This window comes from Symphalangus syndactylus, chromosome 1, assembly GCF_028878055.3.
Source record: "Symphalangus syndactylus isolate Jambi chromosome 1, NHGRI_mSymSyn1-v2.1_pri, whole genome shotgun sequence".
In the NCBI taxonomy this organism is placed as follows: Eukaryota; Metazoa; Chordata; class Mammalia; order Primates; family Hylobatidae; genus Symphalangus; species Symphalangus syndactylus.
Window position 1 is genome coordinate 108,419,758 of NC_072423.2, and position 25,571 is coordinate 108,445,328.

Consider the following 25,571-nt stretch of genomic DNA (forward strand, 5'->3'; position numbering starts at 1 on the left):
TCTCATAAACATCACTGCCATCTTTTTAAGTACATTGTTTTTTGTTTGTTGTTTTGTTTTGTTTTGTTTCAGTCATTTGGACGTTAGTATAGATGCATTGGGTAAATTAAAAATTATTGGCCAGGCACAGTGGCTCCCACTTTGGGAGGCTGAAGTGGACAGATCGATTGAGTTCAGGAGTTTGAGACCAGCCTGGGCAACATGGCAAAACCCCATCTCTACAAAAAAGTTAAAAATTAGCCAGATGAGGGCCAGGAGTGGTGGCTCACACCTGTAATCCCAGCACTTTGGGAGGCTGAGGCGGGCAGATCACTTGAGGTCAGGAGATCAAGACCAGTCTGGCCAACATGGTGAAATCCCATCTCTACTAAAAATACAAAAATTAGCTGGGCATGGTGTCTGGTGTCTGTAATCCCAGCTACTTGGGAGGCTGAGGCATGAGAATCATTTGAACCCAGAGGTGGAGGTTGCAGTGAGCCAAGATCACACCACTGCACTCCAGCCTGGGTGACAGAATAAGACTCTGTCTAAAAAAAACAAAAAACAACAACAAAAAAAACTATTTTACCTCAGTTTAACAAAAGGAAAAAAATATTAGAAACCTATTAGCCTATTCATTTAGTTCAACATACTTATGTATTTTCAGTATGTACTGAAGTATTTGTGTAGTTTCTGGAGAGAAGTTTGGAAGTTTCTACTTATTCTTGATTTCTAAACCAACTTTGGTCATCTCATTTCATTTCTTTTGAGTAGAAGGTATATTTTCCCTTTCTTCACATGTTTACCTTTTTAGGAATTTTTGTTAACATTGAAGTAATTATTAAATATCAGGGATGCCTACAAAAAAATAATGATCAGGCCGGGTGCAGTGGCTCACACCTGTAATCCCAGCACTTTGGGAGGCCAAGGTAGGCAGATCACCTGAGGTCAGGAGTTCAAGACCAGCCTGGCCAACATGGTGAAACCTGTCTCTACTAAAAATAGAAAAATCAGCCAGGCTTGGTGGCAGATTCCTGTAATCCCAGCTACTCTGGAGCCTGAGGCAGGAGAATCGCTTGAACCCAGGGGGCAGAGGTTACAGTGAGCTGAGATCACGCCACTGCACTCCAGCGAGGGCAACAGAGGGAGACTCCATCTCAAAAAAAAAAAAAAAATTATTATCAAATCTTAAAATGATGCTAGTAAATGCTAGTAAAAAATTTATGATCAAATCTTAAAATGATGCTAGTAATGGTGCCTAGTAAAATGATGTAAGAAATGTGCCTGGAAATATTCTGCAGTAAAATTCATAATATTTAATAAATATTCAATGTTTTGTGTTTTAATAAGTTCATCAGACCTTAGAACTGAGGGAAATTTTGCCAACTTAAAATTTTAATTTCTGTCTCTCTGTACTTTAATTTTCAGCTCGAAGACGCGACATCCATTTGTCAAAAGAACAGGAGAGCCGCCTACCCTCTCACTGGCTGAAAAGCAAAGGGGCCCACACCACCATGGCAGATGCCCTCTGGCGCCTTCGAGATTTGATGCTCCGGGACACCCTCAACATTCGCCAAGCATACAACCTAGAAAATGTTTAATCACATCATTATGTTTCTTTTATATAGAAGCATAAAGAGTTGTGGATCAGTAGCCATTTTAGTTACTGGGGGTGGGGGGAAGGAACAAAGGAGGATAATTTTTATTGCATTTTACTGTACATCACAAGGCCATTTTTATATAAGGACACTTTTAATAAGCTATTTCAATTTGTTTGTTATATTAAGTTGACTTTATCAAATACACAAAGATTTTTTTGCATATGTTTCCTTCGTTTAAAACCAGTTTCATAATTGGTTGTATATGTAGACTTGGAGTTTTATCTTTTTACTTGTTGCCATGGAACTGAAACCATTAGAGGTTTTGTCTTGGCTTGGGGTTTTTGTTTTCTTGGTTTTGGGTTTTTTTATATATATAAAAGAACAAAATGAAAAAAAAACACACAAGAGTTTACAGATTAGTTTAAACTGATAATGAAATGTGAAGTTTATCCTAGTTTACATCTTAGAGAGGGGAGTATACTTGTTTTTGTTTCATGTGCCTGAATATCTTAAGCCACTTTCTGCAAAAGCTGTTTCTTACAGATGAAGTGCTTTCTTTGAAAGGTGGTTATTTAGGTTTTAGATGTTTAATAGACATGGCACATTTGCTTTATTAACTCAGAGGCTCACTACAGAAATACGTAATCAGTGCTGTGCATCTGTCTGCGGCTAATGTACCTCCTGGACACCAGGAGGGGAAAAAGCACTTTTTCAATTGTGCTAAGTTAGACACCTGTGAGTTAGACTATGGTGTCAGTGATTTTTGCAGAACACGTGCACAACCCTGAGGTATGTTTAGTCTAGGCAGGTACGTTTAAGGGTATTTTGATCTATTTATAATGAATTCACAATTTATGCCTATAAATTTCAGATGATTTAAAATTTTAAACCGGTGACACTGAAAAACATTGAAGTTCATCTTGAAGAAAGCATTAAGGTATGCATGGAGATGATTTATTTTTAAACATAACACCTAACCTAACATGGGGAAGAGAGTATGTAACTAGATATGAGCTGTATAAGAAGCATAATTGTGAACGAGTAGATTGATTGCCTTCTTACATAAGTATGTTTTAGTATTCCTTATTTCCTTATTATCAGATGTATTTTTTCTTTTAAGTTTCAATGTTGTTATAATTCTCAACCAGAAATTTAATACTTTCTAAAATATTTTTTAAATTTAGCTTGTGCTTTTGAATTATAGGAGAAGGGAATCATAATTTAATAAAATGCTCACTAGAAAGACCATTACAGATCCCAAACACTTGGGTTTGGTGACCCTGTCTTTCTTATATGACCCTATAATAAACATTTGAAGGCAGCATAGGATGGCAGACAGTAGGAACATTGTTTCACTTGGCGGCATGTTTTTGAAACCTGCTTTATAGTAACTGGGTGATTGCCATTGTGGTAGAGCTTCCACTGCTGTTTATAATCTGAGAGAGTTACTCTCAGAGGATGCTATTTTCCTTTTAATCTGCTATGAATCAGCACCCAGATGTTTAATTACTGTACTTATTAAATCATGAGGGCAAAAGAGTGTAGAATGGAAAAAAGTCTCTTGTATCTAGATACTTTAAATACAGGAGGCCCTTTAACTTAATTGCCTTTAGTCAACCACTGGATTTGAATTTGCATCAAGTATTTTAAATAATATTGAATTTAAAAAAATGTATTGCAGTAGTGTGTCAGTACCTTATTGTTAAAGTGAGTCAGATAAATCTTCAGTTCCTGGTTATTTGGGCAATTGAATCATCATGGACTGTATAATGCAATCAGATTATTTTGTTTCTAGACATCCTTGAATTACACCAAAGAACATGAAATTTAGTTGTGGTTAAATTATTTATTTATTTCATGCATTCATTTTATTTCCCCTAAGGTCTGGATGAGACTTCTTTGGGGAGCCTCTAAAAAAATTATTCGCTGGGGGCCACGTGGGTCGTTAGAAGCCAGAGCTCTCCTCCAGGCTCCTTCCCAGTGCCTAGAGGTGCTATAGGAAACATAGATCCAGCCAGGGGCTTCCCTAAGGCAGTGCAGCACTGGCCCAGGGCATCACTAGACAGGCCCTAATTAAGTTTTTTTTAAAAAGCCTGTGTATTTATTTTAGAATCATGTTTTTCTGTATATTAACTTGGGGGATATCATTAATATTTAGGATATAAGATTTGAGGTCGGCCATCTTAAAAAAAGAAAAACCAAAAAAAAAAAATTGACTTAAGAAAGTACAAATAAACTATACATCTTTTTTTCGTAAGTTTTAGGAACTGTAGTAATGTGGCTTAGAAAGTATAATGGCCTAAATGTTTTCAAAATGTAAGTTCCTGTGGAGAAGAATTGTTTATATTGCAAACAGGGGGGACTGAGGGGAACCTATAGGTTTAAAACAGTATGTTTGTCAGCCAACTGATTTGAAAGGCCTTTAACTGTTTTGGTTGTTGTTTTTTTCAAGCCACTCTCCCCTTCCTATGAGGAAGAATTGAGAGGGGCACCTATTTCTGTAAAATCCCCAAATTGGTGTTGATGATTTTGAGCTTGAATGTTTTCATACCTGATTAAAACTTGGTTTATTCTAATTTCTGTATCATATCATCTGAGGTTTATGTGGTAACTAGTCTTATAACATGTATGTATCATTTTTTTGTTGTTCATCTAAAGCTTTTTAATCCAAATAAATACAGAGTTTGCAAAGTGATTTGGATTAACCAGGTTTGGTTGTTCTGTTAAAGTGGTGTCAGATGTTTCAAGCAGATTTAACTCCTGCAAGCCCTTATTTCATGCTGACAAGGATGTGACTGCCAATTTAAGAGAACAAAGCTCCACAGGTGGAGATGAAAGTCAGTGTCCAGACCTCTGGTTCAGGGCTCGGGCTGCATTAACACAGAGCCAAATGTAGTCAGACTGCAGCCTGAAGTGCCCCACGCCACGCCTCAGGCTGGCAGTCAAGGAATTCCTACATGTCCTCAGCATGGGCAGAAATGCAGGTTGAAATTAAAATTGGAGAGTTACTGAGAGCGGAAAGTGAGGAAAGCATGTCCTCTATCATAAAGCATTATAGCCCACTTCAAATAGCTTGTCTGTGGCCAGAAGAAACAGGTGGCCCGGTGTCTTTAACATCTTTATAAACTCTTAAAACATGACCACGCTTTTAATAGAAAGTGTTGGTAAAATCAACCAACTGTTTTCCTCTAATATCACTTTGCAAATCGCTGTGGTTCTGTTCTCCTGAATTTAGGATAGTACTGCCATCTGTGCCCCTGAGCATATTTTGAACAGTCATTGATGTATAGTTAGACATCCCATCTGAACACTGAGCAAACAAATATTACTATTATTCTGTTCCTTTTTTTTTTCTTTTGAGACGGAACCTCACTCTGTCACCCAGGCTGGAGTGCAGTGGTGCAACCTTGGCTCACTGCAGCATGCGCCACCATGCCTGGCTAACTTTTGAATTTTTAGTAGAAACAGGGTTTCTCCATATTGGCTAGGCTGGTTTTGAACTCCTGGCCTCAAGTGATCCACCTGCCTCAGCCTCCCAAAGTGCTAAGATTACAGGTGTGAGCCACTGCGCCCAGCCTACTCTGTTCCTTTTTAGCCTGGAAGTATGCTAAGTCCCTGAATGAAAAAGTTCAGAACTAAACAAATTAATGGACTGTCCCTTTTCCCTGTTTTGGCTATTTCGTGGTATTTATGTCTTGCAGATAGCACATGAGACAAGAAACTCCAGATTTAATACACGTGTGAAGACTAAGCACTAACATGCTTTACTAGGAGATAAATTACTTTGGAAAACAACAGGGTCCAAGAGTGTGTGTGTGTGTGTGTGTGTGTATATATATATATTTTGTTGTTGTTGTTGTTCACGCCATTTGCCTGCATTAGCCTCCTGAGTAGCTGGGACTACAGGCTCCCGCCACCACGCCCGGCTAAATTTTTTGTGTTTTTAGTAGAGATGGGGTTTCACTGTGTTAGCCAGGATGGTCTTGATCTCCTGATGTCATGATCCGCCTGCCTCGGCCTCCCAAACTGCTGGGATTACAGGCATGAGCCACTACTCCCGGCTAAGAGTATATTTTTTTAAAGAGAGTTAATTCAGTGTGAAAAATTTAAACACACAAAAAAAATGGAGATTAAATATCACATCAGGGATGTAAGTAAGACTTCCAAAATAGAACTGCTAGATGAACAAAAATAACTCATTTATTCACTACTTTTTCTCTTTCTTTTTTTTGGGGGGGCTGTAATACTCTTGTACTATTATTAGGTACTTTCTCTATAAATTCAGATAATAAAGTGACACTCCAAAGCCCATGTTCTTTCCCCAACACCGCAGTGGAGGTGGAGTTCTAGCAATAAATGCTAATCAGGTTTTCAGCATTCTGAAAGAGGTATAGTTCTTGAAATTTATTAAAATTTATGCCCTGTAGTTTACAGTTGGTGGTACTGCAGTTCTTTTCACAGTTTTGTTTTGTTTTCCGAGACAGGGTCTCACTCCATTGCCCAGGTTAGAGTGCAGTGTTGGGATCACACTTACTGCAGTCTTGACCTGGCTCAGGTGATTCTCCCACCTCAGCCTCCCAAATAGCTGGGACTACAGGTGCACACCACCAGGCCTGGCTAATTTTTTGTACTTTTTGTAGAGACAAGGTTTCACCACGTTGCCCAGGCTAGTCTTGAACTGCTGGGCTCAAGTAATCCTCCTACCTCAGCCTCCCAAAGTGCTGGGATTATAGACATGAGCCACTACTCCTGGCCTCACTTTAAGTTCCCTTAAATAGTTCAGTGTCTGATAAGTAGGATAGAGTCATATTCCTAGTAGGAGAATTAAAAATATTTTTGAGGGAAAATTAAAAGCTTATATACCTTAGCTGGGCGCAGTGGCTCATGCCTGTAATCCCAACACTTTGGGAGGCTGAAGTGGGAGCACTGCTTGAGCCCAGGATTTTGAGACCAGCCTGGTCAACACAGCAAGACCTTGTGTCTACAAAAAAATTTAAAAATTAGCCAAGCATGGTAGCTAGCTAGTCCCAGCTACCTAGGAGGCTGAGGCAGGAGGATCGCTTGAGCCCAAGAGTTCAAGGCTGCAGTGAACTATAATCATGCCACTGCACTCCAGCCTGGGTGACAGTGAAACTCTATCTCAAAAAAAGTTTGCACCCTAACAAATGAGTTCTCACTCACAGCATCCAAACCAATATGCTCTGAAAACCTGTCTTCCATTGAATACAATAATTGCTTTGGTAGTCTACCTGCCTAAAAGTCAGAAGTTGTCCAATCTTTTTTTTTTTTTGAGACAAGAGTTTCACTCTTGTTGCCCAGGCTGGAGTGCAATGGTGCGATCTCGGCTCACCGCAACCTCCACCTCCCAGGTTCAAGCGATTCTCCTGCTTCAGCCTCCTGAGTAGTTGGGATTATAGGTGCCTGCCATCACACCTGGCTAATTTTTTTTTTTTTTTTTTGAGACGGAGTCTCGCTTTGTCGCCCAGGCTGGAGTGCAGTGGCGCAATCTCGGCTCACTGCAAGCTCCGCCTCCCGGATTCATGCCATTTTCCTGCGTCAGCCTCCCGAGTAGTTGGGACCACAGGCGCCCGCCACCGCGCCTGGCTAATTTTTTGTATTTTTAGTAGAGACGGGGTTTCATTGTATTAGCCAGGATAGTCTCGATCTCCTGACCTCGTGATCCACCCACCTCGGCCTCCCAAAGTGCTGGGATTACAGGCGTAAGCCACCTTGCCCGGCCATACACCCAGCTAATTTTATATTTTTAGTAGAGATGGGGTTTTTCTGTGTTGGTCAGGCTGGTCTCGAACTCCTGACTTCAGGTGATCCACCTGCCTCGGCCACCCAAAGTGCTGAAAGTACAGGTGTGAGCCACTGCACCCGGCCTTCTTTTTTTAATAGAGACAGAGTGTATGTTGCCCAGGCTGGCCTCAAGCAATCCTCCTGCCTGAGCCTCCCAAAGTGCTTGGATTACGGGCTTGAACCACCAACTCTGGCCATCATTTTCAAAGTCTGTTGTCCTTCAATAAATTAACATTCTAACGGAAAGAAGAAAAAGAAATGGAGAGGAAAGCTCTAGGGAAGGCTAACACAAAATTCAGTCTAATGGTTCTCTGTGGGGTGGAAGCAGGGGGATGGGCCAGGGAATGAACCCACAGAAGACACAAAAGTTAGCCAAAGGTTTTATTAGTGGTTACTATTATTCTTTGTAAAAGGTATGACATATTTTCTATATGTATCAAATATTAAACTCCTAAAACAAGGTGGGTTAGGGCAAACATGGAATATGGCCATATAATTGAGAATCATACTACAGTTTTTATACAGCAGTCAAGTCTCTAAAAATGGTTTATCAGATTAGGTTTACCAGGAATCCTAGATGACACAACTGGGCATGAGAATACGATGAACCACCGTCCTCTCCCTGGTGGCCTTTCACATTCAAGCCATCTCCCAGCTGTGACTCTGGGCTTGCTGTACTGTAGTGTAGGTAGTGCTTTAAGGAGATGTGAGCAGTTAATGGTTCTTTACTGAATTGGTTCTAAGATAAGTGGACTAAAATTAGAAGAAAAATCTAGAAAAAATTAGGAGGCATGTTGGTGGCAGAGATCATTAACTTGAGGATACCCTATGGCCTTAAGCATCAGTTTGATTCTCGTGCAATAGTTAGAAACTATTCTGAAACTCAGTCTTTAGTATGTAGATATTTTCTTGCTTGAAACGATGTTAGATGTGGTTATGCAAGCATGGAAAGGTGTCTGCTTTTTCTACCAGGCTGATCCAAACTTACACTGGGTCAAATTGCCAAATCACTCAATAGACTGAGCGTCTGATTTAGCTCAAGTCTGGGATTGCATTATACTGTGTAGGTTCACTTTCTCATGGAAGGAGCAACTGTTTCTAGCAGCTGAATGGAAGAGCAGCATTTTCATCCTAGAGTAGTGTGAAACCTGTTGCCCAGAGTCCTCATGAAGATCCAGCCCTTGCAGTTTAGTGGAGCCAAGCAAGGGAGGAGCATATTTCTGTTCACAAGAACACTAGCATGAGAAATCCGTAGTCAATCAAGAATTTCCACCACCCTAGCAAAAAGTTTATAGTCTAGTAGCTGGCAGAAATATAACCTGCATAATTATCCTGGTTTAAATGATCTTGCAATAGAGAATGTGTCCATAATTTAATTTGAATTCTGCAAAAAAGTAAATGTTATAATTAGTTGCCTAAAGACAAAGTTGCCAAAAACAATTCAGGCTTCACTGAAAAGCATCCTGATTGATCCTTGAATTTTTTAAGAAGTATTTCATGGACTAGATCATCGAGTGAGTGTTTTAGGAGGAAATAATTTTCCCACAAGTGCTGTCCAGCAGTGACTTGGGAAGTACTCAAGCAGAGACAGAACTATAAAAATTCTTTGCAAAAACAGTTATTGGAATATTGTGCAGCTGATAAAGGACAAGCTGTGTCAGAACAAGAGATCTGAAAAGTATATTTTATAAGGCACTGAAACCAATAGTAAAAATTCGCATTGACTTTATTGACTGCTGAAGTTCAATCTCATTCATCTTCCAGCCTTCTCTGATACTGTCTTTCTGAGGCTTTTCTACGGTAGACATCATCTGTATCAAACAAAAAGTTGCTCAGATGTTTAAGAAACATATTTAAAATTAAAACACTCCATCTGAATAATTTAACCAATAGTCTAGGTCTGTCACCTACTTCTGAATCTTGGCATTAATATTTAACTCAATGCCAAAATAAACTTAAAACTTGAGTTAGATGAGGACTATGATAATGGAGTTCTAGACTTAAATAGGGTAAAGGTCAGTGTCTTGAAAGATAGAATCATGTCTTAGCACATCTCTTAGTGTTTTAAGATGTCTCTCACTTCCTTCTCCCACATAATTTCTATTCTGTGCTCTGAAGTCATACTTCTTAACTAAAACCTGGCTTCTCAAAGGCACTTCTTGCCTCTTGGCTCTCTGATGCTCCCTCTCCCATACCCAGAAACCTTCAGGTGGGGAGAGGAGATCAGTTTCCTTGTTCCAGCTGCTGCTTTGCCAAACCTTTGACTCTCCACCTTCACGTAAAGAACCTTCTTCCAGGCCGGGCACAGTGGCTCACGCCTGTAATCCCAGCACTTTGGAAGGCCGAGGCAGGTGGATCACAAGGTCAGGAGTTTGAGACCAGCCTGGCCAATATAGTGAAACCCCGTCGCTACTAAAAATACAAAAAGTAACCCGGTGTGGTGGCAGGCACCTATAGTCCCAGCTACTCGGGAGGCTGAGGCAGGAGAGTCGCTTGAACCCGGGAGGTAGAGGTTGCAGTGAGCCAAGATTGTGCCACCACACTCCAGCCTGGGCGACAGAGCAAGACTCTGTCTCAAAAAAAATAAAAAATAAAAACTTCTTCCTTCATGGCTCATGCCATTTGTCTGCCACCATCTTTCTTTGGCACCTGCTCTCCATCATGCCCCTTCAGTCACCAAAAGTGCTGGCCTCTAGCTCAGGTTCCTTGCCCCTGTCCTGTGCCTTCTCCCCAGATACCACTATCACCCATGGGGATGAAGCTCCAGTCCCCTTCACCTTCAACATCTTCCAGTCACTTGCAGGGCTCCTCTGAAGGATTTCTGTTCACACCACAACCCCCATTACCTTTCCAGCTCTCCTGTCCTTGGACCTCACGTTTCTTCCCCAGGCCCTTGGCCCCGTCTTACCCGCTCAGCTGCTTCTTGTTCTCTCTCCTGGAAAATCAGCTAAAATTCCTTCATACTCTTGTCAGTATCTTAACGTCCTGACACACCCTCAAAACCCCAACCACCGATTAATCCAACTTCCTCCCTTCCCCATGCTTCACCCTGCTTGCTGTGTACTGAGGGGCCAACTGATGCCTCTAACTGGGTCCATTGAGGTGTCTGACAATCCTGTTTCCTCAGCCATCAATCCTGACTCTTTTTCACCCACCCCAAAATGGCCATTTCCTCTCTTCCTTCACAGAGGAAAGTCATCATAAGGAACTCTTCCAGCTAACTTCCAAGGGCTTACTCCTGTCACCCAGCTCTGGTCCCACCCTCTCCCACCCTCTCAAGGGTCCAGTATCTCCAGCCTCTCTCCACCCTCTCCTTCTAGATCATTATTTGCATATCCTGCAGTCTCTCCTAGAGGAAGGGGGGTTACCTCCCCTTCACAGAGCCAGACTTACTTAACCTCCTGTCTTCTATGATAACAAACCCTCCTAGTTTCCCTCCTTGCCTCTCTGGCCATTCTCAGTTACCCTTAAAATGTTGGGATTTGGGCCAGGCGCAGTGGCTTACGCCTGTAATACCAGCACGTTGGGAGGCCAAGGTGGGCAGATCACCTGAGGTCGGGAGTTTGAGACCAGCCTGACCAACATGGAGACACCCCATGTCTACTAAAAATACAAAATTAGCCGAGTGTGGTGGCGCATGCCTGTAATCCCAGCTACTCCAGAGGCTGAGGCAGGAGAATCACTTGAACCTGGGAGGCAGAGGTTGCAGTGAGCCAAGATCGCACCACTGCACTCCAGCCTGGGCAACAAGAGCGAAACTCGGTCTCAAAAAATAAATAAATTAAAATGTTGAGATTTGACTTCCATCACAATTTGCTTGTGAATGGTTCACAAATCCCAATTTCTGGCCCAGATTTGCCTCCTGAGCTTCAGCTCTGTATAACCATATCTACCTCATCACGTCCCAGATGGTGCCCAGGATGGCCCTGCCTGTGTTTGGCACCTTCAGGAAATGCACTACCCCTGCCCCAGGTGTCCCACCAGAAGCCTCCACTCCTCATCTCCTGAGTCCACTTAATCACCATGCCCTGTCAGTACTACTTCTGGGCTGTCTCTTACTTCCACCCCTTCTTGGTATCCTTTCTGCCCCAGCCTAGTCCAGGTCTCAACTCTGGACAGCCATACAGCGTAACTGTTCCTACCAGTCTGTCCACAAGGAGCCATTCTCCACATGTTAAAGCCTCTCCTTAAAACGACTCAGTCCTTGGGATCCATTCTTGGTTCTCCAGTCCCTTTGCCACACTGCCCAGGCACCCTTCTAGCCATCCCCACTTTGTTGATCTGCTTCAATCCCTCAAACACACAGCATACTCTCACACAAGTGCTACTACCACTGCCAGTGGAGATGTTTTCAATTCCACACACCTTCCCCTCATCTGACTGACACCTACTCAGTCTTCAGGTCCTACTTTACTTGGTAGCTGCTTCCGGAAGCCTTCCCTGCACCATCTAGTCCAGCTGAGGTGCCCAACCATCTAGTCCAGTTGAGGCGCCCACCCGAGAGTCCTATGTTCTCCCACTGCCTTCTCACAGCACTGATCACTTTGTGTGGTAATTGTCTTTATCATCGTCTTTCCCATTAGAGCTCTTCTGGGGTAAGGGACACCTCTGCCTTGTTCATTATAGCCCCTCAAGAATGCTCATTAAGTATCAATGAATGGATGAACAGAAGGACTAAGGATGTTTAGGAATCACTAATGTAACAATTCTTTAAAATGTGGGTTGGCAATTCACAAGTGATAGCGTTTCAGGAGAGGGACAAAGCAGAAAGGGCTGAGGGGTTGGGGAAGTCCTCCTGAAAGGGACTGGCCTGTCCAGAGTTAATGCTCAGTAATGCAGGGCCAGGCGTTACCACTATCTTTACAGTGCTGATCATCTGGACCCAGACCAAAGACCTGGTGCCAATGACTGCCCTGTAAAGGCAGTGGTAATTAGCAAAGCCAGGCAGATCAGCTCCCTCCAGAGTTTGGACAGAAGAGTCCAAAGAGAAATGGCTAGTCAGCAGGAGTTTCCCTGACCCCTCATATCCACCCTCTTCTACGATTGTTGTGAGCATGTCTGTTCCTTAAGCCCAAACGACGTCACCGGCAAGGGTGAAGGGCAGGCGTGAGAGGGCTGGAAGCACGTGATCTCGCCTCTAAGTACAGGGAAGGTCACAAGGCTGGACGCCAATGTGTCCGGCCTACAGGAGAGCCGGGCCGCCCTGACTGCCAAGCTGCACTTGCCCAGCGCTCTGAGTGGAATGCGCGGTCTGCAATCTGAGAATACTCCCCAGAAAAACGGATGCCTACCGCCTCGTGCCTTCCTGAAAGGAAATAGAGACTGCTACCCGCTCACTTACAGAAGGTCTCCTGGCCCACGCGCACTTTAATCATGATCCACTCCATCGTTCCTCCCAGGACAAAAAAGAAGGGCAGGAACCGGTAGATGCCAAATCGCTGCTTCCCGGGCACCCGCTGCAGAATCCGTCTCACCTGGGCCCTGGTGAACATGCTCGACCGAGGTCGTGGAGAGGGATATGGCGGAACTAGGCACTGGATCGCCCAGACGCAGCCGAGGCCGCCCCGCCCGTTCTCGCCGTGTACGGCGACCTGGGCGACTAGCGAGCGCCGTCCTCCGCCACTGTCCGGTAAGCGCACGAGTGCCAGAACTGGGCGCCGACCTTCCAAAGAGAGGCGGATCCGCCAATCAGACTGCAGCGGGGGCGTGCAGCTCCGCCAATCAGAATACGGCAGGGCGCGCGTGCTCCCTGAAGCCGAGCAGGGCCAGAAGCAGCTGGCGCAGGCGCCTCAGCTCTGGAGGTGGGGCGGCCCAAAAGGGAAGGACAGCCCACGTGGCGCCGGCCCGGCCCCGCCCCCTGCCTCCCCAGTGCAGGTCTGAGCTCGGAGTTGGCAGCTGCGCCCCCTACTCTGCCACCGCCATTTTTATTCCTAATACCCAGATAGAAGTGATGACCCTCTCTGATGGACTATGTACAGCACCATATTCCAAAATGCAATTATGCAATGCCTTGCATTTCGGAGACGTGATTGGTGCCTAGACTTCTAAACTAACAGAATTTGATACGGAGTGTTGAAAGCTGAACTTTATCAATTATCACAGCAAAAATCTAAGTAAGCGCTGCGTGAGATCCCTAAAATTAATAAAAGCTATCTTGAGGCCGGGCGCAGTGGCTCACGCTTGTAATCCCAGCACTTTGGGAGGCCGAGGCGGGCGGATCACGAGGTCAGGAGATCGAGACCACGGTGAAACCCCGTCTCTACTAAAAATACAAAAAATTAGCCGGGCGTGGTGGCGGGCACCTGTAGTCCCAGCTACTCGGAGAGGCTGAGGCAGGAGAATGGCGTGAACCCGGGAGGCGGAGCTTGCAGTGAGCCGAGATTGCGCCACTGCACTCCAGCCTGGGCGACAGAGCGAGACTCCGTCTCAAAAAAAAAAAAAAAGCTATCTTGTATGGGGCACTTACAGTTCTACAGGCACTTGTAGGTGCTTTATTCATAATAATCGCAGAAGAGCAGTATAAAGAGCATGCACTCTGTTACCAAACCACATCCCTGCTCTACAGGTGCTCCCTTAGCCCATCTGTGCCTCAATTCCCTAAGCCGTAAAACGGAGGCCTTGTTCTGACGCTGTGAGAATTTAGTGCGGTAATAGGAATGATGCACTGAACACAACCCTGGAGCATGGTAACTGATTAATATTAGTTAGAATATTCATGATGATGATGATAATGATTGGCAGAGCCCTCGCTCTTCACATGTATTCCCAAACATGGTTTTTGTTTGTTTTTTGAGACAGGACCTCGTTCTGTCATCCAGGCTGAAGTGCAGTGGCGCAATCTCGGCTCACTGCAACCCCCTCCTCCCCGGCTCAAGCCATCCTCCCACCACTACAGGCGTGCACCACCACGCCCGGCTAATTTTTTAATTTTTTGTAAAGACGGGGGTCCCACTATATTGCCTAGGCTGGTCTCAAACTCCTGGGCTCAAGAGATCCTCCTGCCTTGGCCTCCCAAAGTGCTGTGATTACAGGCGTGAGCCACCGCGCCCAGTCTGAACGTGTATTCTTTACATGTATTCTCTTACTGACAGCTAAGAGACTATGCCAGGTAGAAGCAGGGCTCTGACTTAAGAGACTTCACTTGTAATTGCATCTTCTCATGCTTCTGTGCTTGCTGAAAGGGGCTGTCACTCCATTACCTAGGACTAAAATAAAAACTGCAGGAACAGCTTTGAGAAGGGAGACAACTATTAGACAATCTAAGGAAGGTAAATGAAAGCTTAGAACCAATAAGTGATATGGACACAAAATATACAAAAGCAGACTGGAGAGAGCAAGCAGGGCCCCAGAAAGGGTCATAGAGCCCGCAGTGAGCAGCCTGAGCTGCCACCTGTACAACCGGCTTTGGAGGGCCAGCCCAGAAGCTTCTTTCTTCTCCGGGTAGGCTCCGCCCAAGCATGCACACACACAGGCTTGATGCTCGTTCCCATTTCTACAGGAGGTTTTGACGGCTGGACGCTGCAGGGCATCCCCTCGCCTGGAGGAGGTTCACGTGTGGCCAGGTTCCCAGCACACCCACTAGCTCACTGGGGCCCTGGGAACACCGCCACACTCGAGCCCATCCTATGGCCTCAATCCTTACCAGTCCCCAGGCCATGGACTGCCACACTGTAGGTCTTCAATCAAGGTTCAGTGGAGTTTCGAATGTACACACACCTTGAAAGACAGCAAGGCCACGTCAGAAAACAACGCGCGCCCAGCTGGCTCCCCTCCGACAGGGCCCACGGGTACTGTGTCGGCCTCCTCCGGACCCTGAGCACAGCCTGGTATGCGTGCGGGCTCGGAATACGGATCCGAGCAGAAGAAATGCGAGTGGAGAGCGGTTCTGCGCAGGAAAGAGGAATTTTGTTGGAAAGCCTGGCAACGTTGCTAGAAAAGACCACAGCATCTCACGAGGGGCGTGCGCCGGGAAACCGGGAGTTGACGGGTCAGTGCGGCCAGTTACCGAGGTCCGAACCAAGCGGGCGCAGTGACCGTGGCCCACAACACTGCAATGCACGGCCCAGCCACCTCGTTAGTGGACGTCGGCTGCCCTGCAGGCCCCTCGGCCTCCCCGAGCGTGGGCCTGGCACCGGGGAGCGCGGGAAGGGCTCTTTATTTGTTAGACCAGTGAGTGGACTGGCCCGGGCTCTGGTCAGCGGGCAGTCAGTCCGAGCCCAGAGACGGGGGACCAGGACCCCGGGAAAGGAGAGCACCAGGACTAGGGGGAGGAGCGGAGGACCTGGGGTCAGAAGCATCCAGAGGCGCAGGGTAGGGCGGGCGGACCCGGGAGCGGAGAGGGCGGCAGAGGACCCGGGGGCCCGGGGGGTACCCGTCGCGCTCCAGCTGTCTCCTCTCGGCGCCTCGGCCGTCCGGAGCCTCTCAGGGACGGCCGCTCTTAGGCCCTCTGACTTCCAGGGCTGGGGCCAGGGAAAGGCGCCGCCATCGCCGGCGTGACGGCCGAAGCGGGGCGCAGAGTACTCCCGGGCCGCGCCGGAGACTGGGGGAGGGGGCTGGGGAGCCCTCCCCGCCCCGCCCCGCCGGGTCCGGGGCCTCCCGCCTCCCGGGCTGAGGGGCGCGCCCATTGGCAGGCCGGGCTCCGCGCGCCGCACCCATTGGCCGGCCGCCGTGAGGAGCACGAGGCCACCGTGGCGAGCGCGCAGTCGGAGGGCGGCGGGCGGCTGGCGGCTGGAGGGCCGAGGGCAGCGCGGGCGGCGGGCGGCGCGCGGTGGGCATGGCGGGTGCGGGGCTGCGGGCGGCCGCTCGGCGCTGGCTGCTGTGCGGAGGCCACGGCGGGCCGCGAGCCGCCTCGTCCTCGCCCTCCTGCCCTGGCTGCGGCCCTCCGGGTCCCGGCGCCCACTGCCCCGGCGCCCCGCGCTCCGCGCCCGCCCAGGCACCCGCCGGCGGCGCCGACCTCAGCGCGCACCTATGGGCTCGCTACCAGGACATGCGGAGACTGGTGCACGGTGGGTGAGCCGGAGCGGGACGTGCGCCGGGGTGTCTTCCGCGTGGACGGACGGACGGACCGAGCCCCAGGGCGCCGCTCCTCCGGGGAAACACTCAGTGGGGCTCGCCAGAGCCCCGGAGCCCAAGGGCCGGGCGGCTTTTCGCGAGAAGCTCCGGACGTTCATCTCGGGGACCTCTGGGGCGCCCCGACGCCCGGGGGCGGGCGGGAGGTTTGTTCCCCGGCTCGGTCTGCAGGAGCTCGGGGCTCCTCGTGCGGCTGCAGGAGTGCTGGGACCCGCCGACTTCCTTCGGGGTCCTGCCTGCAGTGAAGCCGCGGCGGAAACGCCCCCAACCCCTTGTTCTCGGTCAGCCCTTAGTTGGGGCGGGAGAGTGCTGTGGACAAAGCCAGCGAGCGGCGCCGGGCGGAACGGGCTTCTGGGGACGGCCGGACCAAAGGGGACACCGGTTGGACTTCCCAGACACACCTCGATGTTGCCCTGGAGGTCCGGCCCCCTCTCAGCCCGGGAAGCGAAGGCTGGGAGAAGCCAAGTCACCCCCGCCCCCTGGAGCCCAGACTAGGGCTGCAAAGGGCACTTAACCTCCCTGTCCCTGCTCTCTCCCTCTGAGAAACGGTGTGAGGAGGCTGAGGCCCCATCTTGAAGGGGGCCGGCTGGGGCGCACTAGTGAGGCCCCAGAGCTGAGAGTGCTGGACATCTGCCTGCTTGTCTCCGTGGGTCTAGTGGGGCCCTGCTTCTGCAGCAGACAGATGTGGTTTGGGTCGTGACCCTATCACTGACCAGTTGGGTGGCCCCCCGGCAAGCCTCACCCTCTCTCAAGCATGAAAGGCAGTCCTGGGGCCTCTCTGTCCCAGGGTTGGGTGATGACTGGAACCAGGCCAAGCAGGGCAGGAGAGCTTCCTGAGGAACCCCCAGGGGTGATGTGGCTTTCATTCTGATAAGACAAAGTGGCCCTGTCTGGAAGATTTCCAACTGGCTAGACGGGTTTTCACTCCGGCTTTGTGGGGTGGCGGAGAATCACTTCTTGACCAGTGAAGGCAGGACGGTAAAGGCCCCTGAGGAATGGTCATTTTGAAGCTTTGGGCATCTGTCCACCCTCGAGGTCCGGAGTTGAGTTTGTGTCTGTGGAGGGGTGGCCCAGCGTTATTTAAGAAGTCTTTGCTCTGGGCCCGGAGACGACCCTCAGAGTATCCTGAGAAGCCTGCCTTGGAGGTTTCAGGGAGGAGCACAGGGATCTACTGGACATTGTCCTCCTGGGCCTGCCTGCATCTTTGGAGCCTCACAGCCCTCTAAGCTCCTCTTGTCATACAAGGAGCAAAGTCATTTCCACCAAGATCCCATGGTGAGCACCAGCAGGAGCCAGCTTCACACCTCTGGGCGCCGAGGTCCGCTTTGGGCTAATGCCCATGGGCTGAGAGCAGCGCAGCAGGTCCCTCAGTCCCCCCGCCCCCACCCGCCTGGCCTCAGTGTGGTGACATTGGGAGGCTAGGCTGAGCGACAGAGTGATTAATGTAGGTGGGGTGACTTGAATGGTGATCTCAACCCCGGTGCCTGTTACTGGGTGGTTTGGAGCAAGTAACTTCACCTCCCTGAGCCCCAGTTTCTTCCTCCGGACAATGGGGGAATAAGTGGGACTGCCTCACAGGATGGGATTGAGGATTGAACAAGACAAGCCTCTAAGGCATCCACAAGTGTCACGGCTGCTAGGGAGCAGTTGGCCCTGGGACCTGGAACCATGGGCAGGTGTGGGAGCTAGGGCTGAGAAGGAAGGAGGGCAATTGCTGGACATGCTGGGTGGGACACACCCTCAGCTGCCCCCACCCCACCACCACCCACACCACCTATGGAAGGGAACAGGCCACTGTCGCCCCAGAGCCGAAGTTCTTCTAGTCTAGAAATCAGGCCAGGCCGCCAGGCCCTGTGGCTCTTTCCCCATCCTGCTTTGTTCTTGGGAGGACTGTCTGCCCCTGGGAACATCCTTAAGGGCAGAGGTGAAGGCCTGGACCTAACCAGGACTCTGTGCCAGCAAGGGGCTGCACTGCCAAGCAGACCCTCCCAGGTCTTCTGCACCAAGAGTCACAGTCACAGTTGGTACCCAGGAACTCAGGGCCGTGGGAAGGGCAAGGCCCAGGGTCCTAGTGACACCAGAACCCTGGGCCTTGAGGGGTGGCTGAGAAGCAGCTCCCTAGAGCTTTGCAGTCAACTGTCTCACTTGCATCCAAGTGAAGACTCCTGTCTACACCCACGGATCTTCGGATTAGCCGCTCTGTGCTGGCCTGGGGAACCAGCCACACCTGATCTCCCACCCACACCCTGAACTTGGCTCCAAAGGAAAGAGGTGGGAATGGAGCCCTGTGTTCCCAGAGTGCCTCTGAGGCAAGTGCTCTGGACACGGAGCACATCAGCGAGGTGTCTGCCTCTTGAGTGCAGCAGCTGCCAGGCACACTGTGGGACTTCCCTGGCCTTCTGGCCTGGCAGCTCCTGCTTTGTCATCGGCACTGGGGTTGTGGCTGAGACAGGGATCCCCTGGAGTCTTAGAGCTGGGGCCCCTGCAAGGCAGTGCCCTGTGCATCTAGTCCTGCCTACTCCCTTCTCCCTGCAGCCCCTGCTTCTGGAGGGACACTGGGAAATTGGGGACGGGATGCTCATAGGCTCAGGAAACATCACGCATTTAATCCTGCATATGTGCGGGTGCAGAGTGAGATTGCTGCACAGAGCAGCATCTTCCGTATGACCCTCTTAGTAATTCTGTAGGTTGGTACAATTTTTTTTTCTTTTTAAAAATGTTTTCACAGAGACAGGGTATCGCTATATGGCTTAGACTGGTCTTGTACTGGGTTTCAAGCAATCCTCTCGCCTCAGCCTCCTGAGTAGCTGGGACTATAGGCATGTGCCACCATGTCCCACTTGGTACAATTTTTCCTACCCTTTTAGAAACTAGGAAACAGGCCCAAGAGGTGAGGTGACATTCCTGAAGTCATAGCCACGAAAGGGAGGGCCTGGTCTTGTCTGGCTGACCTCATTGCATGTGGCCTTCCTAGCACATCTCCGTCCCTTTCCTTTCCCTTCCACTTTCCCCATTATACACATAGGGAAACCAGGGCAGGTAACATGGGGCCTCTCAGCCCCATCTGCCTCCTTGGGACCCCAGAGCCCATGCCACACAGTGCTCTGCTCAGCACCCTGCTGTGGGCCTCAAAGCCAACTGCAGCCTCCTGGGAGCAGCCAGGGACTTGGGGTGGCCACGACCACATCCCCAGAAGGAGGAACCCGGATAATGGCCCAGAACCTGACATCACGTCCTGCCTGTCGTAATTAGCAATGTTCCCTGGCTACAGCCAGCAAATGTCATTATATGGGCTGGCGGGCAGCTGAAATCTGATTAGAGGGGCCTCACTCTCCCTGGGCTGTGGGAAGTGCACAGAGCTGGCAGCCTGATCGGCAGAGGGGCTCCCCCTCCCACTAATGTTCCTGAGCCCCAGTCCCAGCTCTGGGCAAGGTAGAAAAGTCAGCATCCATGGCCTCAGCCCCCTAGTCTGGCCGTACAGAGCCAGCCCCTCTGGGTTGGAGTCCTCAGTGCCCACGTGCTATCCTCACACATAATCCCAGGGAGGCTGAGAGATGAGGCCAGGGGGCAGGACAGGGCAGCTGAGAGGAACAGAGGAGGCGCTGAATTGTGGGGGGCCAGACAGTGGTGTTCCTGCATGGGTTTTGAGCAAGTGGGAGGCTTTGCACTGTAGAGCATCCCAAAAGCAGCTGTTCTGGGGCTAGGCAGTGGGGAGTTGAGTGACTGCTGCCAGGCTTCTAGCATGGCCCTGTGTCTGATGGGGCTTAGTGGTGAGGGCCTGGAGTGTAGTCATGGGCTCAGTACACCTGGTGGGCTATAAGAGATAGTGTAATGCAGGCAGGTGTAACCATAGGGAGGGGCTCTGCCTTACCCTAACCACGTGACCCTGGGCAAGTGACTTCTCTCTGGGCCTGTTTGACCATCTGCAGCACTGGAATAAGAGGTGCGATTGTGGGGCGTTTCTGAGGCTCACAGGGCTAGGCCCCCACAGAGTGCTCAGGAGCCACAGCTGCTGCAGGGATCATCACCATCACTGCCTCCCTGCATCTCCTTCCTCTAGACCTCCTGCCTCCGGAGGTCTGCAGTCTCCTGAACCCGGCAGCCATCTACGCCAACAACGAGATCAGCCTGCGTGACGTTGAGGTCTACGGCTTTGACTACGACTACACCCTGGCCCAGTATGCAGACGCACTGCACCCCGAGATCTTCAGTGCCGCCCGTGACATCCTGATCGAGCACTACAAGGTGAGACGGGGGTCCTTGCCACCAACACACCCAGGGCTTGGAGGCTGGCCAGACCCACCTTGGCCTAAGCTCAGGGCTGAGTTGTGGGGCTCCCCTGGCCCTCTTGCCTGGCAGCTGCCCTGGGCAGGTGGCTGGATTGACCCCCTGGGGTGGCCACCCAGCCAGCAGGTCTGGCAGGGCTATTGGCTTAGGCCTGGCCCCTTTCCCCTGGCAGTACCCAGAGGGGATTCGGAAGTATGACTACAACCCCAGCTTTGCCATCCGTGGCCTCCACTATGACATTCAGAAGGTGAGTGGCTGGACCTGTATAGGGGCTCCCTCCTTGGCCTCCTCTTGGTATGGTCATTACCCCTCCGTACCATCCAGCTGGGGTTCTGGCATGGGCTGAAAGAGGCTGGCTTGGGGCTGTGGTGAAACTGCCTCCTCATCGTCCGTCCTGCCTCCCTGGTGCCCCCAGAGCCTTCTGATGAAGATTGACGCCTTCCACTACGTGCAGCTGGGGACAGCCTACAGGTGAGTCGGCTCTGCCCCAACCCCACCCCCGCCCCACCCTACACTGCTGTTCTGGCTCAGGACTACCTTGGACTGATGGTATCTTGGGCCTGTTCAGGGGCCTCCAGCCTGTGCCAGATGAGGAGGTGATTGAGCTGTATGGGGGTACCCAGCACATCCCACTATACCAGATGAGTGGCTTCTATGGCAAGGTACTCCATACCCCAGCAGCCAGCCTGCCCCACGGACATGTGCCCATGTCCCAAGGCAGATTTGGGGCCCTCATCTCCAGCACTGAAGGGGTTGGGGACCCAAAGGGTGTCTGAGACAATGGCCCCCTCCCCAGGGTCCCTCCATTAAGCAGTTCATGGACATCTTCTCGCTACCGGAGATGGCTCTGCTGTCCTGCGTGGTGGACTACTTTCTGGGCCACAGCCTGGAGTTTGACCAAGCACACCTCTACAAGGACGTGACGGTGAGAATGCTGGGCCTGCCCTCGGATGGCAGGAAAGGCTAAGTCCAGCCACAGCGGGACAAGCCCACCTGGGTCCTGCTGCACCCTCATTGTCCTCCACTGCCCCCAGGATGCCATCCGAGACGTGCATGTGAAGGGCCTCATGTACCAGTGGATCGAGCAGGACATGGGTAAGTGTGGACAGAAGCCCTGCTGTGGCCGGCCTGAGCAGGTGCCAGGGCTGGCCCTCACAGACCCATCTGCTCCATTAGAGAAGTACATCTTGAGAGGGGACGAGACGTTTGCTGTCCTGAGCCGCCTGGTGGCCCATGGGAAACAGCTGTTCCTCATCACCAACAGTCCTTTCAGCTTTGTGTGAGTCCAGCCCCTGTGGATGGAGGGACAGCAGGGCCAGGGCTCTGGGTGGGGAGGGCAGGCACAGAGCCGCCCTCAGACTACTTGCCACCTGATCTCCACACAGAGACAAGGGGATGCGGCACATGGTGGGTCCCGATTGGCGCCAGCTCTTCGATGTGGTCATTGTCCAGGCAGACAAGCCCAGCTTCTTCACTGACCGGCGCAAGTATGGGCATGGTGGGGGTTGCAGGGCCACGGAAGGGGAATAGAGGCCCCACCCCAATGAGGGGACTGAAGCAGGAGGCCAACCTGGCCCTTGCCCACTGCCCAATGTGCTTGGGGTGAGAACACCCCCTTGCTGGCATGGATCCACTTGAGCAGGTGGGCCTTTATGGAGGAGGGATGGGGGTTGCCTGGCCCGTGGCCCAGCCACAGACTGGAAGTCAAGCCCTTTACCTGCACCCCAGGCCTTTCAGAAAACTCGATGAAAAGGGCTCACTTCAGTGGGACCGGATCACCCGCTTGGAAAAGGGCAAGATCTATCGGCAGGTAAGGGCCATCTGGGGAGAGGAGCATGTGGTGGGGCCACGGGGCCTAGCTAGGGCCCCAGGCTGTGCAGAGGCAGCCTCTGAAGAAGCAGCACAGCTCCTTGGCCCTGAGCAGCCTCACACAGGCAATGGCTCGCAGGGAGCAGGTCTGGGTGGCCTTGAGAGCTTGACCTCTGGGTCAAGCTGCCTGGCTTTGAATTCCTAACTCCACTACTCAGCAGAGGAAGCCTGGCCTGGTTGCCTGACCTCTGTGCCTTGCTTCCCTTGTCTGCAAAAGAGGTGTAATACTCTCTACTGAAGCTGTGGTATAAAGCCCTCAGAATGGCCAGTGGGCCAGGCGCGGTGGCTCATGCCTGTAATCCCAGCAGTTTGGGAGGCTGAGGCTGCAGGATAGCTTGTTGAGCTCAGGAGTTTGAGACCAGCCTGGCCAACATGGCGAAAACCCCATCTCTACTAAAAATAGAAAAAATTAGCGGGGCATGGTAGCATGAACCTGTGGTCCCAGCTACTCCAGAGGCTGAGGTGGGAGGATCACTTGAGCCCAGGAGTTCGAGGCTGCAGTGAGCTGTGATCACACCACTGCACTCTAGCCTGGGCAACAATGCAAGACCCTGTCGTCAAAAAACAAGAAGGGTCAGAGATTGTGAAATGCCTGATGAATGGTGTCATTTCTTGGGGCTGAGCACTGCTGTAGCCAGAACAAGTCTGGTTGGGGGCAGCTCACTGGGTGATCTAGAGAAACTCCTCCTTCCTACCTGGCTAGGAAAATGAGAGGGACTGGTGTTGAGGTGGGATTCGGTGTCTATGAGCAGGCAGTGATTAAGGTTTAGCCCTGGCTGGAATGCGGAAATCCTGGCTGAGCTGGGCTTCTTCAGGCTAGGGGTTCTAAAGGCCTTGGGGCTGGAGGAGGGGAAGGCAGCAGCTGGCCAGGGGAGCAGTGTGGGGGTGGCCAATGCCCAGGCCTGGCCTGCAGGAAACACTCCCACCCTCTCAGCCCTGCCCACTTCTCTGCCTCCCACCCTTCTGCACCCACTCTCCACAGCCCTAGGGCCCAGGTGCATCCCTTCAGCTCTGAGGGCGCTGCTCTCCCCTGCCTTGGCATCCGGTCTCAGCTAAAGAGGGTCATACACCTTTGTGAGAAACACATGACTTTCTTCCCTGGCAGCTTTCAGGCAGTTCTTTATGCCCAATATTCTGAAGCTGCCTTCCACTGTGTGTTGAATCCTGCCTGTCACTAGGAATCTCTCAGTCTCCTGCCCTTTGAGACTCTTTCTCTTGGGCTAGGGCCTGGCTGCGCCTCTGCCCCTCCACTTGAACTTAGTTCAGCAATTGGCTTCTCCCACACCACCTGTTTCCCCCAGCGCTTCCACTTCTGAGGCTTGGGATGCACAGACTGCTCCAAGAACTGTGCTTGCTGGGTGTCAATTATTCTCGCTTTTGGGGTGTGGACTCCTGCCCTGGTGGCTGTTGCCTGAGCACTAGTCCGGTGATTCCTGCTCTGGGCCTCTCAGTTTCTGCCGCCCTGTGAGCTTTCCCAGTTACATGTGGGCCTGGCTGAGTGTCTCCATCTTTCTCTGGCTCCAAGATGCTGGTGGCCCTGGTGAGGTCTGCCAGGTCCGTCTGCACTGAGGCAGGGGAGGCCAGCAAGGACTTCAGGGCTGCGGAGCCTTCCCTGCAGTTTCTTCCTTACAAACAGGGATTCAATCCCTAACCTGGGGTACGTGTGAGACCACAGGGAGGAGGCCTTCAAGGCATGGGCACCATGCCAGGCCTGTAGGGCACCTTCCTGCAGCAGGCAGAATCCCCTTCCCAAGTAGGAGGGGAAAGTGACAAAGACCAGGGCCCAGGGAGGGAGCAGCAAGGCCACGGGAAAGGGCAGCCAGCATCCGGCTGGATTTGGGCTGCCTCTGGGGATTCGGGAGGGAGGACTGGTGGAGGACAAGGCACACTTGGCTCAGCAGCATTCCCCTCCTCTCCCTAGGGAAACCTGTTTGACTTCTTACGCTTGACGGAATGGCGTGGCCCCCGCGTGCTCTACTTCGGGGACCACCTCTACAGTGATCTGGCGGTGAGGGAGGCAGGGCTGGGCTGCAGTGGGGGAGGGCCAGGAACTCCCCCCAGCCCCCCAGCAACTGGCGCTGAGCCCAGTTCCGCCGCCCCACCCACCAGGATCTCATGCTGCGGCACGGCTGGCGCACAGGCGCCATCATCCCCGAGCTGGAGCGTGAGATCCGCATCATCAACACGGAGCAGTACATGCACTCGCTGACGTGGCAGCAGGCGCTCACGGGGCTGCTGGAGCGCATGCAGGTGTGGGCCGGGGTGGCTGTGGGAGGGCCAGGGCGGTAGCCTCCTGGGTGCACGCACCCAATGCACACCTTGTATCCCCAGACCTATCAGGACGCGGAGTGCAGGCAGGTGCTGGCTGCCTGGATGAAAGAGCGGCAGGAGCTGAGGTGAGCAGGTGGGGCCAGGGCAGGAGTCCCAGCCAAGCCACCACCCCAGGCCCACCCCTTGAGTGCATCGTGTCTCCCTCGCCAGGTGCATCACCAAGGCCCTGTTCAACGCGCAGTTTGGCAGCATCTTCCGCACCTTCCACAACCCCACCTACTTCTCGAGGCGCCTTGTGCGCTTCTCTGACCTCTACATGGCCTCCCTCAGCTGCCTGCTCAACTACCGCGTGGACTTCACCTTCTACCCGCGCCGCACGCCGCTGCAGCATGAGGCACCCCTCTGGATGGACCAGCTCTGCACGGGCTGCATGAAGACCCCCTTCCTTGGCGACATGGCCCACATCCGCTGAGGGCACCTTTATTGTCTGGGACAGGCCCCCAGCCCCTCCCGCCCCGTCCACCCTGGGCGTCCACCCAGACAAGCAATAAAAGTGGTCTCCTCCCTGTGCATGCCTCTGCTTTCAGCCCCAGCCTCGTCACTTGACTGTGAGGATCCTCTGGGTGTCGGGGAAGTCCTCCTCCAGGAGTGAGTCCTAGAAGAGCAGTGTTGTTTGTTGGTGGAGGGTGTGAC

At 51.4% G+C, this 25,571-nt stretch overlaps 4 protein-coding genes across 56 annotated transcripts in view; 2 read left to right on the plus strand and 2 right to left on the minus strand.

Annotated features, from left to right (window-relative positions):
• The window catches only part of PBRM1 (polybromo 1), a 142,681-nt gene extending 138,406 nt beyond the window's left edge, over positions 1-4,275 (plus strand). For 46 of the 49 annotated variants that reach the window (XM_055273970.2, XM_055273905.2, XM_055273974.2 and 43 more), the window contains one exon: positions 1,408-4,275. In XM_055273970.2, coding sequence (XP_055129945.1) covers positions 1,408-1,580 — 173 coding nt within the window. In that variant the 3' untranslated portion in view covers positions 1,581-4,275. The remainder of the gene's footprint in view (positions 1-1,407) is intronic. The other 3 variants (XM_055273901.2, XM_063645775.1, XM_063645851.1) reach the window with 1 other exon arrangement.
• Positions 4,276-9,090: 4,815 nt separating this feature from the next.
• On the minus strand, positions 9,091-13,099 carry UQCC5 (ubiquinol-cytochrome c reductase complex assembly factor 5). The gene is made up of 2 exons (XM_055291403.2): positions 12,724-13,099; positions 9,091-9,193 (listed from the first exon to the last, which is right to left on the minus strand). Exons 1-2 carry the CDS (start codon positions 12,872-12,874, stop codon positions 9,132-9,134), a joined length of 213 nt encoding a protein of 70 aa, XP_055147378.2. The 5' UTR covers positions 12,875-13,099; the 3' UTR covers positions 9,091-9,131.
• Positions 13,100-14,874: 1,775 nt separating this feature from the next.
• On the plus strand, positions 14,875-25,446 carry NT5DC2 (5'-nucleotidase domain containing 2). 5 transcript variants are annotated; one of them, XM_055274386.2, is made up of 14 exons: positions 14,875-15,369; positions 20,512-20,696; positions 20,911-20,985; positions 21,154-21,209; positions 21,307-21,400; positions 21,535-21,663; positions 21,773-21,833; positions 21,915-22,017; positions 22,124-22,225; positions 22,467-22,548; positions 24,529-24,615; positions 24,717-24,857; positions 24,939-25,003; positions 25,089-25,446. In XM_055274386.2, exons 1-14 carry the CDS (start codon positions 15,087-15,089, stop codon positions 25,348-25,350), a joined length of 1,725 nt encoding a protein of 574 aa, XP_055130361.1. In that variant the 5' UTR covers positions 14,875-15,086; the 3' UTR covers positions 25,351-25,446. The 5 variants fall into 5 exon arrangements, with proteins under 5 accessions (XP_055130361.1, XP_063502100.1, XP_063502098.1 ...); XM_063646028.1 differs by having other exon boundaries at positions 15,204-15,369; positions 21,307-21,334; XM_055274396.2 differs by lacking the exon at positions 14,875-15,369 and adding an exon at positions 16,035-16,387.
• STAB1 (stabilin 1) overlaps positions 25,325-25,571 on the minus strand; it is a 30,054-nt gene continuing 29,807 nt past the window's right edge. The window contains exon 70 of the mRNA XM_055273887.2: positions 25,325-25,533. Coding sequence (XP_055129862.2) covers positions 25,477-25,533 — 57 coding nt within the window. The 3' untranslated portion in view covers positions 25,325-25,476. The remainder of the gene's footprint in view (positions 25,534-25,571) is intronic.